Source organism: Eumetopias jubatus, unplaced genomic scaffold (genome assembly GCF_037043125.1).
Source record: "Eumetopias jubatus isolate StellerSeaLion01/CBP00866 unplaced genomic scaffold, mEumJub1_p1.0 scaffold_13, whole genome shotgun sequence".
Classification (NCBI taxonomy): domain Eukaryota; kingdom Metazoa; phylum Chordata; class Mammalia; order Carnivora; family Otariidae; genus Eumetopias; species Eumetopias jubatus.
The window spans coordinates 91,991,439-92,008,267 of record NW_028274819.1 but is presented as its reverse complement, the minus strand read 5'-3'; the positions used below and the strand labels follow the sequence as shown (position 1 = coordinate 92,008,267).

The 16,829-nt window shown below is 50.5% G+C and overlaps 1 protein-coding gene across 1 annotated transcript in view; it reads left to right on the top strand.

Moving 5' to 3' along the window:
- DCPS (decapping enzyme, scavenger) overlaps positions 1-16,829 on the top strand; it is a 43,239-nt gene that overhangs the window by 18,000 nt on the left and 8,410 nt on the right. The window contains exon 3 of the mRNA XM_028120810.2: positions 12,676-12,821. Within this exon, the coding sequence (XP_027976611.1) occupies positions 12,676-12,821 (146 nt within the window). The remainder of the gene's footprint in view (positions 1-12,675; positions 12,822-16,829) is intronic.

The following is a 16,829-nucleotide window of genomic DNA, read 5'->3' as shown; positions in this document are numbered from 1 at the left end:
GATTTCTGTATACTTTTCTCCCTGGGTGCTTCAGAGCTCCTGACACCAGGGAGCCAAGGCCCTTGTGGGGCTTGGAGGGTCAGTAGAATAACAACAAGCAGACATTTCAAGATAGAAAGGCCCCTAACACCTGGGTAAAATTCTTTAGCCAGAATCTGGGGTCTTCCTTTCTCTTGGCGGTCTAATTGGCTCATGCTCTCCTTCCCCTGCCACCTCAGCTCAGGGAACCCTTGCACACTGCCTCCTCTGTGTCCCCATCTCCTCCCTCTGTTCACTTCTCCATTTAGACTCATGGCTTCCATGAAGCTGGGAGAAGCCATTACATTCAGAAGCGAGAAATTGCGTAGATCCTGAGCTACTGAGATGTAGTCACCATCACAAGACTGGTGTTCTCGTTCTCTCTCCCAGGTGGGGCAAGGTCCCAAGACTCTGTGGCAGTCTTGAGGCTCAAGTCAGCAGAAAAGTCAGCTTACTCAGGACCAGTGGGTGAAGGCGGATCGCCCACAGGATAGCTGGTTCCACTTCATTGCTTGGCTCCAGCTGTGGCTGCCAGCCTGTGGCAGCCTGGTTCTGATGCAGACTTCTTAGTGAGTGATAACCTAAAATTCTGGTAGTCCTGGGCCCCTCTCAGTGGGAGATATACCCTGTTTCCTTGATCTTCTGCCCCCTTCTGGCCAGTGCACACAATATGGCAGTGTCCATGGATGTTGCGCCGAGACCAGGTCCCTGTGCTCCTCTCTGAGTAAATAAGGTGATGCCTCTAGGCAGGAAGTTGAGAGAGGGGCCATGTTTTGGAACTCCCGAGTGTTCGGTCCAATAGCTTTTGTAGACTGGTGTGCTTAACCCCAGAACAGCTTCTTCCTGTGTGCGGGGATGTGGGAATCTCTCAGCTCTAAGGGCAGGACTGTCTGTCCATGCCTCCATTATCTCATTCAGTACTGGTTCTCAGTCCTTCTGTTCAAATGGAACTTTGTGGGATGCTGTAAGCCCCACAGCCATCGTATAGCAGCATTTCCCATTCCTAACAGACCACCTCTGATACCATGTAACCAAAGGCCGGCCACCCCAGGCAGCCCTGGAGCAGCATTCAGAGTTGCCGAATTTGCTTGCGAGCCACTGGGTCCTGTCATTCGCCCCTCCTCTCCCTCTGGGGCCTTGGAGAACTGAGGAGGAGGAGGGAAGGAGCCTGTCAGATCCAGGGCCTGGCTAAAATCAGCATCTGCCTTTCCTCTGCCTCTAATAGCATCTCTGAGCTGTCCTGGAGACAGGTAATTAGTGGTTTGAAAGTTCGCTGTGGAGCGGCCAAAGCTTCCAGTAGGATCCTGACCACACCCTTCACCCCTGTTTATTTTTTATCTGGAAGTCTCTTCAGGCCTCCCCTTGAGTACTTCCAGCATCCCTGCAGTGCAGGACACGGACCGCCCCCTCTCCAGCCTCCCGCCTGCTCTCTGGCCATCAAGAGGCCCGGGCTGAGGAGAGGGTCACCTCATCAGGGGAGATCCCCAAGAGGAGCGAAAATAATGCAAGTCCTCAGGGGACCCTGCAGCCGCTCTCCTTGCCAGCCCTTCTGTCCGGGTCCTTTGATAGAGCGCCCCACTGTCCACCCCATCACCTGGGTGGCTCTGCTTGGCCCATGTGGAAGGGAGGTGGGGGGTGGGCCTCACACACAGCTCATGCTTTGCTGTTGCTTCTCCCCGGCTCCCCTGAGCCTGCACATCTGGGTCAAATAAGTTGAAACTGGCTCATCGTGATGAAAGGAGAGCAAAAGCCACAGACTGAGCCATAGAAATTACCTCATCGTGTAGAAGTCATCAGTAACGGCTGGAAAGCAGTCTTGTTTGAACATGTGTATGGGAAGGAGCGCAGACTGTCTGTGGTTTGCGTTTTCATGTTTCATGTGCAACAGCGTCTTCCTGGGGATTTGGCTAAGCTAGCTTTGGCAGAGAGCAAGAAAGGCAGCCGCTGTTGTCCTCTCCACAGCCCTGCCTCCGCCTCTGAAAGCACTTGGGCTCTCGTGTCCGGGTAGAGGACAGGGGGTGGGTTTATTTCTGGGAGAAAGCCTTTCAGGAGACTCTTTAAGGGTCTTATGAGGCATGTCAGCCTGCCCGCCTGAGCTATGGAGAGAAGGAATGTGTGTATAGGGCTGCTGTTCAGCTGGGGTGCATTGGTATGACCACTCCTGCTGCCAAAACATCCCTGCTGCCCCACGCCCCACAAGGGCTGCAAGACCACCACAAGGCTCCTCTCCTCGGACCCCACCCCAGGCATCCTTCCCCGAGAGCCAGCACTGGCATCTTTGATGGGGAGCAGTGGGGGGTGATACAACACACGTAAGTCGAAATAGCCATTGTCCCCTATTGTAAGCGGGATCATCTTCAGTCCCTGTGTGTGCCCCACCAGAGCCTGTTCTAGCCCAACATCTGGCAGCAGTGTACTCCCAGAGCTGAGGGACGCGTGCCTCTGCCCCCCTGCCTCCCCAGGACGCACGGCAGAGTGCAGCGCTGTTGTTGGGTCTCTGCACGTTCTGATGGATCCCCAGACCTCCCAGTCTGCAGCCCCAATCTCTCTGGCACCTTATTATGCCCTTTGGTTTTGCTGACAGCTGTTTACATGTCTTTGGGAGGGGCTGGAACTAATCTCCTGCCTGATAAGGCTGCTTTTTGGAAACCCCACCGCGGTAGTACAGGTTTCTTAGGGAAAGGTCTGAAAGAATGGCCCTGTGGCATTGGGAAAGCAATACTGCATAGAGGAGCCAGACTGCTTGGGTTCAGATCTCAGCTCCACCCCTTACTGGCTGTGTGATCTTGGGCAAATTACTTAACCTCTCTGGGGCTTATTTAAGGAGCGGCTTATTTTTCAGCTCTTAACGTATTTGTTACATAAGTGATCCACATTTGTTTTGGAAAATATAATGTCCCCCCAAAATTAATTTGAAAGGCTGCAATTATATGTAACTCCACCACCGAGAGATAACCTTTCAACATCTTGGAATATGTCCTGAATTTTAGACTTTTTTCTGTGCATTCTTACGTGTGTGCAGTTGTGCATATGCACATGCTCTTTGAAAAATAAAGTGGCATAATATATATTCTGTTCTATAACCGTATTGTTCGGGCCTAATATGTGTCAGGTGCTGTTTTAGGAATTGCACACACAGTATATAAAACAGAGTCTCCATTCTCAAGGAGCTTACGGTCCAGTCGGAGGAGATGAACCATAAATAAATAGGTCAAGGGGCAACAAACAGGTAAAAAGAAAAAGAAAGCATTATACACATTATTACAGTATTATGTTCCCTGTGCTGTACCTTTCCTCTTCGTGACTTACTTATTTTATAACTCGAACAAACTTCTGGTTTTTTGGGTTGTTGGTTTTGTTTTTTAGATTCCACATATAAATGAAATCATACAGTATTTGTCTTTCTGTGACTGAGTTATTTCACTTAGCACCATAACCTCTAGGTCCATCTGTATTGTCGCAAGTGGTGAGATCTCATTCTTTCTGATGGCTGAGTACTATTCCATTGTATATACATACCACATCTTCCTTATCCATTCATCAGTCAGTGGATACTTGGGCTGCTTCCATCTCTTGGCTATTGTAAACAATGCTGCCATAAACGTAGGGGTGCAAATGTCTTCTTAAATTAGTGTTTTCATTTTCTTTGGGTAAATACCCAGTAGTGGAGTTACTGGATCACCTGGTATGGTGACAGATAGCGACTACACTTATCTTGGGGAGCGTTGAGTGATATATAGAATTGTCAAATCGATATATTGTACACCTGAAACTAATATAGCATTGTATATCAACTATACTTCAGTAATACATTTTTTTCTTTTTTCTTTACTCTTTTTTTGTTTTGTTTTTATTTATCTACTTGAAGGGCGCCTGGGTGGCTCAGTTGGTTAAGTGACTGCCTTCGGCTCGGGTCATGATCCGCAGGTCCTGGGATCGAGCCCCGTGTCGGGCTCCCTGCTTGGCAGGGGAGTCAGCTTCTCCCCCTTCCCCTGCTCATGCTCGCTCTCTCTCCCTCTCTCTCTCGCTCAGTCTTTCTCTTTCAAATAAGTAAAATCTTCAAAAAAAAAAAAAGATTTTATTTACTTGAGAGAGAAAGCACAAGCTGGGGGAGGGGCAGAGGGAAAGGGACAAGCAGACTCCCCACTGAGCCGGGAGCCAGACATGAGGCTCAACCCCAGGACCTTGAGATCATGACCTGAGCTGAAGTCAGACACTTAACCAACTGAGCCACCCAGGCGCCCCTTGATAAAACATTTTTTAAAATAAAGCATTATAAGGCAAACAGAAGGACAGGGACATGGGCTTCCAGTTAAAAGGGGGCATTTTGCCCATCCGCTTCCTCTAAAACCCTCACTAAAAATGACATTAAAGGAATTACCTTACAAAAAATTATGCCGTAGAGCCTAGAGAAGGAAGAGGAGACAAGCCTAGGAAATGACTGACCCAGCAGATGTGCGTGAGGGAAACCTGAGCCGGCAGGTCCCATAAATCCCGTCCCATTTCACACAACTGGTAGTTGCTGCTCCCAGAGATCCAGCCTCTGGAGAGGTTCAGACAGGGTCTAGAGATTCTAGTTGCAGTGGAGGGGGTGCTCAGGATACTGAAATGTAGAGGGTTAAGTGGAAGTTTACATATTCAGTGTTAGATCACCCCATGCTCTCTCCTGTCACGCACCAGCCGCTTCTCCTCCTCATCTGTGAGGATGCTGTCAGCCAGGCTTACACCTCCATGTGTGAAATTGGGAGAGTCATGCATGGAGAATCTGACCAGCCCAAGAGAGAAGACACACTCTTGGGGGTTCTGTCATGCAAGGGCATAGCCCAGTCATCCTAAAATGAATCTCCAGGTGAACACACCTGTGTCCGCAGAGCTTCCCATCAGCTTTTTAGTGCTCTGCCCTCAAATATGAGTGAGTGGACAGGCAAGGGTGACCAGACTTGAGTAAAGCATCCATTGATAAAAGAAAGGAAGGAAAAGAAAAGAACTTGGAAGAAACAAAAACTATGCAGGGAGAAGAAATTTGCAGAAACTGTCATTAATGTCCGAGACAAATTATGGTCTATCAAATGCATAAGAACAAGATGCCGTGAATGAGTAATTTTTTTAACTGTTCTTAGAAATTAAATATGTAGCAGAAATGAAAACTTCAATAGAAGAGAAGAAGCTGAAGAAAACTTATTTAAAAGCAGAGCAGCCAGCAGAAAATGGGGAGAGGAAAGAAGAACGGAAGTGGAAGATGAATATCCCAATTGGTGTCCCAGAAAGATGGGGCGGGGGGAAGTAGGGAAGAAAATGACCAAAGAAGTAAGATTGTTTCCCAGGACTGAAAAACGTGATTTTTGAGATTGAAAGGGCTCAACAATTACCCAGTTCAAGGGATGAGTAGAAACCACTCCCAAGACCCATCACCACGATTGGGACATTGAAGACAACAAGAAAACAGGTCAATATTAAAGACTGCGGATCAGAATGACCTCAGACTTCTCAACAGCGCATCACAATCTAGAAGATCATGGAGCTTTCAGATTTTGAGGGTCATTTCTTTCCATCGTAGAATTCTTTTGCCAAACTCTTGATTACATGTGACATTAGAATAAAGACATTTTCAGATGTTCCAGGTCTCTAAATGTATCTCCCTTGTACCCTAGCTCTGGAAGCAACTTGGCTTTGTGCTTTAGTGTTGTGGTCCTTGATGTGTGGTCCCCAGGACCAGGACCAGTGGCAGGAACTACACACAGGAACTTCTTAAAAAGGCATACTGGTGGGCCCCACCACAGAGGTCCTTAGTCAGGTGGTTCTGATGCACCATTAAGTTTGAGAACCACTCCTTCAGTAAAATAAAGATGCAAACAGGAAAGAGGGAGATAGTGGACCCAGGAAGCAAAGTAGGGGAGGCAGCCCCAGGATAGTGATGCGTGGAGGTCCCAGGGCACAGCTCCGCACAGCACCTGCTGGAGTGAGTCAGAGGCTCTGGGAGGATACGTTGCTTGTGTTCCTCCCAGGTTTTAACATTAAAAGGAGATTTACAGGGGCACCCGGGTGGCTCAGTCGTTAAGTGTCTCCTTCGGCTCGGGTCATGATCCCAGGGTCCTGGGATCCAGCCCCACATCGGGCTCCCTGTTCGGTGGGAGGCCTGCTTCTCCCTCTCCCACTCCCCCTGCTTGTGTTCCCTCTCTCACTGTCTCTCTCTCTCTCTCTGTCAAATAAATAAATAAAATCTTAAAAAAAAAGACTTATATAAACAGAAGAAGTGGGTGTGGGGGTGAATTAGTGACAAGTTTACAGAAAAGTGAACAAATAAAAGAGTAATTACTAACTCCGTATACCAAAAACTGTGCTAAAGAGGAAAAACAGTCCTAGTATTCAGCAGTGCACAGCATTTAAATCGTCATAGTAGTGTTGACATTGAATACTGACTTATCCGCAATTGTGACATAGTAGTATTGTGAGGACGGGGGTCGGCGGGGGAGTATGTGTGTGTGTGCATGTGTGCACATGCTGGTAAAAAAGCTAAACCCTTATCTTCCATAATGGGAAGTTAATAAGTAATAGTAAAAGTGAAAAGTCAAGGGGGAACAACAAAGAGACCTTGTGTAATTTAGAACTGTGGAAGTAGGGAAGCAAAGAACTGGCCAAGAAGAATTGAAAGTGGTGGGTGGGAAAGAGCAGGAGACTTAAAACCAAACTTCACATGACTCTGACCTATGCACCAGCCCACCTTGAATTAAAAATAAAAACCAAGCTTGAAAAAGCATGCGAAGTGGGGAGGCTTCATAAGGAGTATCAGGGAAATCCTCTTAATGTATAATTGTCCCTTGAGCAATGTAGTAGGGTTAGGGGTGCTGATCCCCCCATGCAGCTGAAAATCCACTCCCACCTAAATTAACTCCCCGCTAAAACTCCCTCAAAACTTTACTCCTCTCCCCAGACTTAACCCCTCATGCAGTTGAAAATCCACACATAACTTTCAACTCCCCTAAAACGTGACAGCCTCCTGTTGACTGGGAGTCTTGCTGGTGACGCGAGCAGTTGATTCACGCGTAGTTTCTATGTTGTGTGTATCCTCTCCTGTAGTCTTACAACGCAGTAAGCTAGACAAAAGACAGTGTTATTAAGAAAATCGTAACGAGGGGCGCCTGGGTGGCTCAGTCAGTTAAGCGCCTGCCTTCGGCTCAGGTCATGATCCCAGCGTCCTAGGATTGAGCCCCGCATCGGGCTCCCTGCTCAGCGGGGAAGTCTGCTTCTCCCTCTCCATCTGCCTCTCCACCTGCTCCTGCTGTCTCTCACTCTCTCTCTCTCAAATAAAAAGATTAAATCTTAAAAAAAAAAATCATTAACAAAGACAATATACACTTACATTAGGCCAGTACCCTATTGTATTTTTATCGAAATACATCTTGTGTAAGTGAACCCATGCAGTTCAAACTCGTGTCGTTCAAGGGTCAGCTGTGTTGTATTGCGAATATTATGAGAGATGGGTTTTTGAGGGGTTTGGTGTTGTTCCAAGCTGCTTTTGGTTTTTGTGTGTTTCTTTCTTTCTCTCTCTCTCTCTCTCTCTTTTTTAAAGAATACCAGTAGGAGGGCAGGAGTGGGACGTTCCTTGTTGTTCTCTAGCCATAGGGAAAAGGTGGGGAAGGTGCCAGGTCCTTCTCACCCTGGACAGGTGGCCCCCTTAAGTGAGTTTGCTAAGTGGAGGTTGGCAGAGGGCACCAGGAAGGTCAAGCCTCATCTGCTGACCCACAGGGGTTGGCACCATGGTACCACTGCCGAAGCCTGGTCCTGAGTCAGACGGAGCAGTGGGAGCGAGGGTGCCACAGGTTCTTTCTTTGTGAAATGGGAATCATAATAATACCCACCTCACATTGGTTGTGGGGAGTGAATGAGTTAATATACACGTAGGACTTAGAACAGTGCCTGGTATGTCTGTTGGCAGTAAGCTCTGAGGGTCCAGAGGATACCAGCATCTTTTTTTTTTTTAACTTTTTATTAAAAAAATTTTTTTTCAACCCTACAGAAAAGTTGTAAGAATGGTGCAAGGAACTCCCTTCTAAAAGCCCTATTGTTGGAAAGCCTGGGTGGCTCAGTTGGTGAAGCGTCTCTCTTCAGCTCAAGTCATGATCCCAGGGTGCTGGGATTGAGTCCTGTACCAGGCTCCTTGCTCAACGGGGAGTCTGCTTCTCCCTCTGCCTGCCGCTCCCCCTGCTTGTGCTCGCTCGCTCTTTGTCTCTGACAAATAGATAAAATCTTAAAAAAGAAAAAAAGCCCTATTGTTGATGTTTTGCCACATTTGCCTTTTCTTTCTCCACATATACATATGATATTTTGTTACTACTGTTATTACTGAAAAGTAAGTGGCAGACACCCTAACCCTTCCTTGCTAAGCACGTCAGTGTGTATTTCCTAGGAACCAGAGTAAAGTGATCGATTTGGAAATTTCACATTTATACAAAGCTTGTTCGTAATGTCGAGACCATTATTACATTTTACTAGTTGTTCTAATATCATCTTTCCAACAGGATTCCCCTCCCTTGTCCACAATCCGGTCCTTTAATGCAGAACAGTCCTTCTGTCTTTCTTTGTTTTCTCCAACTTTGACCCTTTTGAAGGGTTGTAAAGCTCACGTGTTTTGCAGAATGTGCCTGGATTGGGGCTGGCTGACACTTCCTCATGATCAGATTCAGATCACGCATCTTTGGCCGGAATAGCACGGCACATCCCTCTGGAGGCACTTGATGTCGGTGTGTCCCATTCGGAGTGATGTTAACTCTGGTCACCTGGTCCCTTTGTCATTAATAAATAATCTATGGGGAAATAGTTTTGAGACTGTGTGTGGGCACCTGTTCCCCAACATATTTTTACCTGTTGGTTTGAGCATTTTTTGGGCGTTGACACTTGACCAAAATTCTCATGAGGTTCACTTGCAGGTCAGCATCTTGATTTGGCATTTAGGTAGACACCAACGTTTGCTTTTGCCTGCCAATGAGAAACTTAGCATTGGGAAGCATTGATTTTTATCTGAGAGATTTTATTCAACGTTGGCTCAAAATTGCTCTTCCTGGTTTTAATGTCTAAAAGGCCAGATTCATTTATCCACTTGTTCAGTATTTGCTGAGTGGCTCCTGTAGGCCAAGTGCCGTTCCAGGTGCTGGGGATAAAATGATTTAAAGCCTTTTTTTTTTTAAATTTTTATTTATTTATTTGAGAGAGAGTGCAGGAGCAGGGGTGGGGGGCAGAGGGAGAAGCAGACTCCCCGCCGAGCAGGGAGCCCGATGCGGGGCTCAATCCCAGGACCCTGAGATCATGACCTGAGCCGAAGGCAGATGCTTAACCAACTGAGCCACCCAGGCGCCCCTAAACTATTTAAAGGCAGAGAGAAACCCCTGTCCTCTTGGAAGGTCCATTCTCACGGGGGAATCAGGCAATAAATCTGTACTGTATTGTCAGGTAGGGAGGTGTGAGGAGAAGGCAAGCCGGCAAGCACGACAGGCAGCGCCGCGGTACGGGGAGCTTCTTAAGCCGGGCTGCCGGAGAGCCCTCCCATTGACTCCGGTCAGGAGGCCTGCCTGGCAGTGGGAGCAGCTGGTCAGAGATCTAGAGATGGGATGTGCGTTAGTGGGACTGTAAGGAGGTCCGTGTGGCTTGGGCAGAGACGTCAAGGAGGAGATGATAGTAAATGACATTGGAGAGAGGGCTGGGGCAGGGTGGCCGAGGGCTGTGTCAACCATGACAGGAAGCCAGGGGAGTGGTCCAGGTTTGAGGGGTGCAGCCCCTCAGGAGGCACGGAAGCCAGCCCTCACCCCTGATGCCAGCGTGTGAGGCCGGCCCGCGCCTGCCCTGGGCTTCTGGGGGTTGTCTGACAGAGACCAGACGCCGAGGGGTAGATTGACTTTGAGGGGGCCCGGGGTCCACCAGTGGGACTTCTGCATCCAGGCCGGAGTTTCTCAGAAAAGGAAGAAAGATAGCAGGAAGTGAGCAGTTGGAAACTGCGTTGTTGTGTTTTCCCTCCCGCTGAGAGGGAAGGCAGGAGGGGGCTGGCTTGGGGAGGCCCCTGCTTCCCAGCACCCTGGGTGGCTGGGCAGTCTTTGACAAGCCTTGGCAGACAGGGGCATGCTCGCGAGCCCAGCGGCTTTCTGATCTGGAACAGCCAGGGAGTGGCAGGCCGTGGGCCCAGGGCTGTGTGTTCTTGGCCAGTGGGACAGGCTGTTCTCCAACTGCCTTTGTCCCCGGCCATCTCCCCTGTACTGAGGGAACACCGTCACTCACAGCTTTACCAGCCCGGGCTACCAAAGTAACCGCAAACACAGCAACAAGGAGAGCTAGCATCTGAAGAGCACTTTTCTGTGTGGGGGCACTTTCTAAAGGCTTCCCATCTGCTGCTTACTGACTTCTCATAACAATGTCCCTGTCACGTAACTGTGAAGTGCGGATTGGAACCCAGGCTCACTGGCGCCAGAATCTCTGTTCTTCTCTGCCAAGCTACACTCGGATAAGGGATCTATCTAGAGCCCACTACGAGAGTCAAGGAGATGCCATTCGGTCTGTTGGTGGCATTCTCTTGCCTCTTGAGTCCTTGGTGTACTTGAGCCTGTCACGCCTGGCTCTTAGGGAGTGTTGGGAGTGAGGAGGATCTATTTGCTACTGCCCAGAGCGTTGGGAGGAGGCCTCTGTGCCTCCCTTTCAGGGTCAGATCCAGAGATTCCCAGGAAGTGGGATAACAAGGTACCTCCCATGGTCCAGATGACATGTTTTATTTAATGTTGATGACAACTCCATGGGGCAGATTTTATGACCACTCTTTAACAGATGCGGAAACAGGAACTCTGAGAGATTATATGCCCAAGGTCACACAGTCAGGAAGGGGAGAGCAGCTTGTCAGCTCAGGTCCAGGGCCTGTTTCTTTGCGCTGAGCTGCTTTGCCCCCCAGAGCCGATGGACCAGGGCCTTTGATCCTTACCAGAAGTCATGTGCTTGGTGTAGCACCTCGGGCCTTCTCCACTGGGCTGTTGGAGTAATATGGGGCCGGCAGGCAGGTGGTGGAAGAGCACCAGCTTTAGGGTAAGGAGATTCCAGGTCCAGTGTTGCCTCTGCCACATCTCACGGCATGACATCAGGTGAGTCCTGACACCTGTGACCCCTTTCATTCACCTGAGAAATGGGGATTTGAGTCACCTACCTCCTTAGACCAAGTACGAAAGTAGAGGTGGGTGCATCTTGGCTGGGCCTGCAGGTATGTAGGTGAGTGTGGGAGTTTCCTGGTGTGTTAAAATGTACCTGCTGGGCTTTCCTCGGGTTTCCCTGGGAGAGCTCTCTGAATCGAGGGTAAGGGAGTCAGGGAGGACACGGGCCTTCTGAGAAGCGTCCCGACTGATTTTAGAATACCATTTTCCTGGGCGCCTGGGTGGCTCAGTCGTTAAGCGTCTGCCTTTGGCTCAGGTCATGATCCCAGAGTCCTGGGATCGAGTCCCACATCAGGCTCCCTGCTCAGCGGGAAGCCTGCTTCTCCCTCTCCCACTCCCCCTGCTTGTGTTCCCTCTCTCGCTGTGTCTGTCTCTGTCAAATAAATAAATAAAATCTTCAAAAAAAAAAAAGAATACCATTTTCGTTTCCTGCCCTTAACATCTATATTGAAGCACTACATATAAATGATAACAGTTGTAGCAGATGTTATTAGAAATAGGGAAAAGGATTTAACCAAAACCAGGTGGTGTTGGAGTGGGACTCTAGCCTAGAGTCTGTTTGGGAAAACGACAAGATTTCCTGCTGATGAAAATAGCGGTTCTCAACTGGGGGCGATTTCGTCCCTCAGGGGACACTTGGCAATGTCTGGAAGCATTTTTGGTTGTCACAGATGGAAAGAGGTTTTACTAACATCCCAGCAGAAGCCTGCAGTCCTGCTAAACATCCTGCAATGCACAGGACAGCCCCTCCAACCAAGAAGTATCTGGGCCAAAATGTCAATGGTGCCAAGGTTGAGACAGGCCGATTAAAAATAGCCAGCACTGACATTGTATTTACTTTGTGTCAGACATTGTTCTAAGTGCTTCACAGGTATTAACTTGTTTAATCCTCCCAACTCTGGGGCATAGGAGCTATTATTATCCTCAGTTGACAGATGGGGAAGTCGGGGCTTGGAAAGGTTAAATAACTGGGCCGGGGTCAGGGTGCCAAGGAAGGAACAGGCAGAGCCAGGACTCGAACAGACACGGTCCAGCTCCAGAGTCCGTGCCTTTATCCACTGTGCTATGCGCTACTGCTTTGCAGGAGGGGAGGCCACTTACCTTTAAGTCAGATTTTCAGCTTTGGGTCCAGAAAGCCACATACCAAGAAATTTGCTATGTAACAAGTGTCCAAAACCTTTCATTCCTGTGCCGAGAACATAAAGGGGGGAGGGTGGCGAGGGGGGCCCAGTGACCCGCCAGGGAAAACCCTATGACTTCCAGATGCTGAGTATAGTTCACCTCATGAGCTGACCAGCATGAGGCGCCTAATGGGAGTGGATTCCGGTTGACTCTAACCTCTTAGTCTTTGGCTCCTCTCATTAGGGAATCAGAGATGGGGTTGGGGTCACCACTCTGTGCTGGGGACCAGAGTGTGACAGGCCTGTGCAGAGAGTGCACCTCACTTTGCAGTCGCGGGCTGTGTTTGTCATTGCAGACGTGAAGACAACCGTGGTTTACCCTGCCACAGAGAAGCACCTGCAAAAGTACCTGCGCCAGGACCTCCACCTGGTGCGAGAGACGGGAAGCGATTACAAGAACATCACCTTACCCCACCTGGAGTCCCAGAGCCTCAGCATCCAGGTGACTGGTCCAGGGGATACAGACACGGAGTGCTCCCTATGGCTGGTGGATCTCTCTCAAGGCTTTGTCAGGGGCCAGCACCGTCCCACAGGTTGGGGTCGGGCAGAGAGCACAGTGGAAAACCTGCCCTCCTGGGGCTCTGGTGCAGGGGTCAGCACACGAATGCAGATGTAACTGCACAAGACGGGAGAGACTGAGTGGCACAGGGAGTTCTGGGCTGAGGTGGTCACTCTTTTATCCAGGATGGTCAGAGAGGCTTCACTGAGAAGGAAATTGACCCTGATCTTGAGCGTTCACTGAGGCTCTGTGGGACTCTCAGAGCAGCCTCCAGGCCTTTGAAGAATTTGTGTCTCTAGCAGCACTGATAACCGTCTCAGAAGGGCTCTGCCCTCACCTGGGTCTGTGAATGGGTCAAGACCAATGCCAGGGTCGTCCCCCAACCCCAGTTGAGCCTTTTATTCCCAGTTCCACCTCTGGGAGTCGAGGCCCAGAGTAGAAACTTCATTCACCCATTCCCCTTGCATTCGCTCCCCAGAGGGCAGGATCCCAATGGCCGCAGTGGCTCAGTGCAGGACCTCTTCTCTCAGGGGCTAATGTGAGGTTCGGCAGCATCTTCAGCTACTAGACCAGATGCAAGGCCGTTTAGCTCAGAGATCCCGACTTCTCTTTGGGCCGAGGCCCTGTGCCAGCCAGAGCCTGGAATTGGCCCCGAGTGAATGCTCAGCATTAAATATGATGCATGAGGCGTTTCCTGGCTCACTTACTGGCTCTCACCATCTCTGTCTCTCCATCACTCCCCCTTGTTCTCCTTGAGCGCTTCTCACCCCACTACCCAGGATTCAGGTCAGTGGCGGGCGCTCACAGACAGGACACTAGGCGCCATTTCTCCCAGGCCAGAGAAGGGAGGGGGCCTTGGGTAGGGGGGCCCTGCCAGATAACTTGCACGTGGGAGAAGCAAGGGAGGGGTGGTTGGTGGGCATGCAGGAGGCCCTGTGTGCCGACAGCCGCTTTCCCATAGGGAACGACCCTGCCGGCTCTTAGCCCTGGCCCCCCTGTGCCGTATTTGCACCAGTTCCTCTGGCTCAAGCTGGCTTGATTTTTTTTTTTTTTTTTTAAGTCCCTGCACTTGCTCTGTCTTCTAAGTGGAAAGGAGATAATGCCTCCATTTTCTTAGATATAGCTGCAGCTCTCCAGGGTCCTAGAGGGATCTTCTGGAATTATGTTCTGTGGCACCTATTACACAAATAGGGGATCCAAAAGAGGAAGCTCTTAAAGTTGGTGTGAGTAGTATGTGTATCTTCTTATACACCACTGTCTAGTTCCTCTTGGAAAATAATACAAAATTCTACTACTCTACGGAATTCTGTTCGACACAAGCATTCGTGTGTTTTTGTTTTTTTGGGTTTTTTTTTTACTACTTCTAGTTAAGTTTACAAGGCTCAACTGACAGCAATTGTTACATTTACTGAGCATCTACTGTGTCCCAGGCCATTTGCTAGGGTCACCAAGGTAAACACTTGTAATGCCCCTAGAGTCCTGTAGGGAAGACAGACATGGGTCTTCTGACCAGTGCAATAGGATGGGATACTATCCCATGGGTGATTTGTATACGAGGTTCAGTGGTGACACGAAGGGGGGTGATCAGCTCAGACAGTGGGGGACTTCACAGAGGAAGGGATCGGCCAGTTGGGTTTTCAGGAGCAAAGAGAAGTTTGCCAGGTGGACAAGTCAGAGGATGGCATTCCAGGCAGAGGCAAGAGCAAGTGCAGAGGCACAGAGGTCCAGAGGATTGACCGGAGACAACAGGAGAAGGCAGGCAGGGTCCAGGAGCAGGTGGGGTGCACCTTGTCGGGAGACTAGGAGCTCCCAAACCTTGCTGATCGTCAGGATTGCCTGGGGAGATTTTTAAAAATACAGAGCATGGGCCCTACTCCCTATCTCCTAAATCAGAATGTTCAGGGAGTGGAGCTGGGAAGTCTTTTTTTTTTTTTTTTAATCTCTGTTTCTAATGATCATCAGATTTCAGAACTGTTGCCATAGGCACTGAGGGTCCCCTAAACGGTTTTAAGCATATGGGTTCCGTGAGATTTAAAGAATTGTTGGAGTCTGGTGAATGTGGGAGCGGGAAGGCTCTAAGGGCCAGCGCGGGTCTGGACTGAGGCCAGAGCAGCGCGGAAGGCTGCAGCAGTGATTTGAGAAGCAGGGCTCGAAGGTGGCGGATTTGGAGAGGCAAGCGAAGAGTAGGTGGTGGGATCTTCAACCAGGTCGGGGGACGCGGACAGTGGAGAGGGTTTATGTGGCAGACAGTTTAGTTTGGGGCTTGTGAGCACTCACCAGGTGCCAGGGATGGTGCCAGCCTTCTGTGAGGTGTGCATCACCTCACTGAATCTTCTCAGCAGCTCTTTGGAGATGGGATTCACGGCCAGGCAGTGTCAGCCCAGCGCCTGCGCTATCAGCCGACAACCCTCTTTGGCTCCTCAAATTTGAGGTGCTTGTAACTCCTCAGTAAATAATGCCGTCGGACCTCTGGGTGCCGACCGTTAGGGACCATCAGGCTAAACCTGCTGGTCTGTGAGTCGTCAGGCTGAGGTTCAGTGTCAGCCCAGGATTTGGATTCTGCTTCTGCTGTCTCAGAGCAGTGAGTGCCCTGCACTTCTGAGCCCAGCTCCTTGTCTGGAAAATGTGACTGGGGTTCCAGTGGGGATTGAGAGAGGTGCCACAGATCACATCCCTGTTGTTGATCGCAGTGCTCACTAGACGCCAGAATGGTCGCTGCCCTCGTGTGCCTATGCAGGGCCCGTTCCAGGGCCGGGGCGAGGGGAGTGCAGAGCTGAGGCAGCTGGAGGTGTGGGCAGGTAAAGGGCGGCCAGGAGGGGAGCGGCCAGCACGTGGGTGAGCAGAAAAGCAGGAGCAGAGTGAGCGGGGAGTGAGATATCCCCAGGGAGGAGAGTTGCCAGTGTCACCTACTGTGAGGAAGCCGTGCCAGGTGCCTTCCAGAAGCCAGGGCTGGCTGAGTCTCCCGGGCTTGCTTTCTGATGGGCTCACTGCCCGTTACATGCACCCCCACCCTGCGGTTTATGTGAATTCTGTTCCCTGGTTCCCTCCCTTTCCTAGCCAGGCTGCTGGCCTGGGACTCCACGTAGATTCCCGTCCCTCCCGCTCTCCCAGAGGCCTTCCCCATGTGGCCTGGAGTGTGGGCTCTGGGGCCAGGTTCTGGGCTGGAATTGGGTGGACTTCTCGTGCTTGCTCTTTCCTCACCTGCCACACGGGGACACCAGTGCGTGGGAGTGGGAGTCCGGGGCTGGGGGGGTGACCCTTAGGACGGGGCACAGGGTAGGGCTGCTCACCACCACCACACCTTTGCTCACCTCTCTCAGTGCTGCACCCTCCAGCAGGGCGCCTGTTGTCATCACAAGGTTGCAGCCTGACGCCACCTCATGTGGGAGCTTTCCAAGCACTGTCCTCTGCCCTTCGGGACCTCCACTGTGCTGGGTGCTGTCAGTCATTTACACTCCACTCCACCCTGATGTAGACGTATCATTCACCCCTCTCAAAGGGGGAAACTGAGGCTCAGAGAGTACTTACACTTACCCAAGGTGTCAGCTAGTTAGGGAGGAGGTGGCTGAGGAAACCAAGCTTTGGTAGGCCCCAGAACCAGTTTGTTCTCTATCGACTACCACACGGCTTTACAGTCCAAGTGGGGGCGGCTTATCTGTGGGCAAGAGAAAAGCCAGGGCCCCAGGGAGGCTGCTCCAGGGCTCTCCACAGAGTGTGGTCATCCCCCTCCCTCTTCCCCTTTACTTTTGAGGTACTTTGGGTCAGGTTCCGGCTGATTTTTTTTTTCCTGCAGCACATTCCCAGTGAGCCTTGCAGTGGGAAAGGAAATGCCTCCGTGGGAGAGTCTCCACACGCTGGGCTGGGCATTGCTGTGGTCTCTGTGCTGCCTGAGGAAGCTGCTGCTGGCTGCCCTCCAGCCCACTCCCAGGAAGGTGGCACAGCCAGCATTCT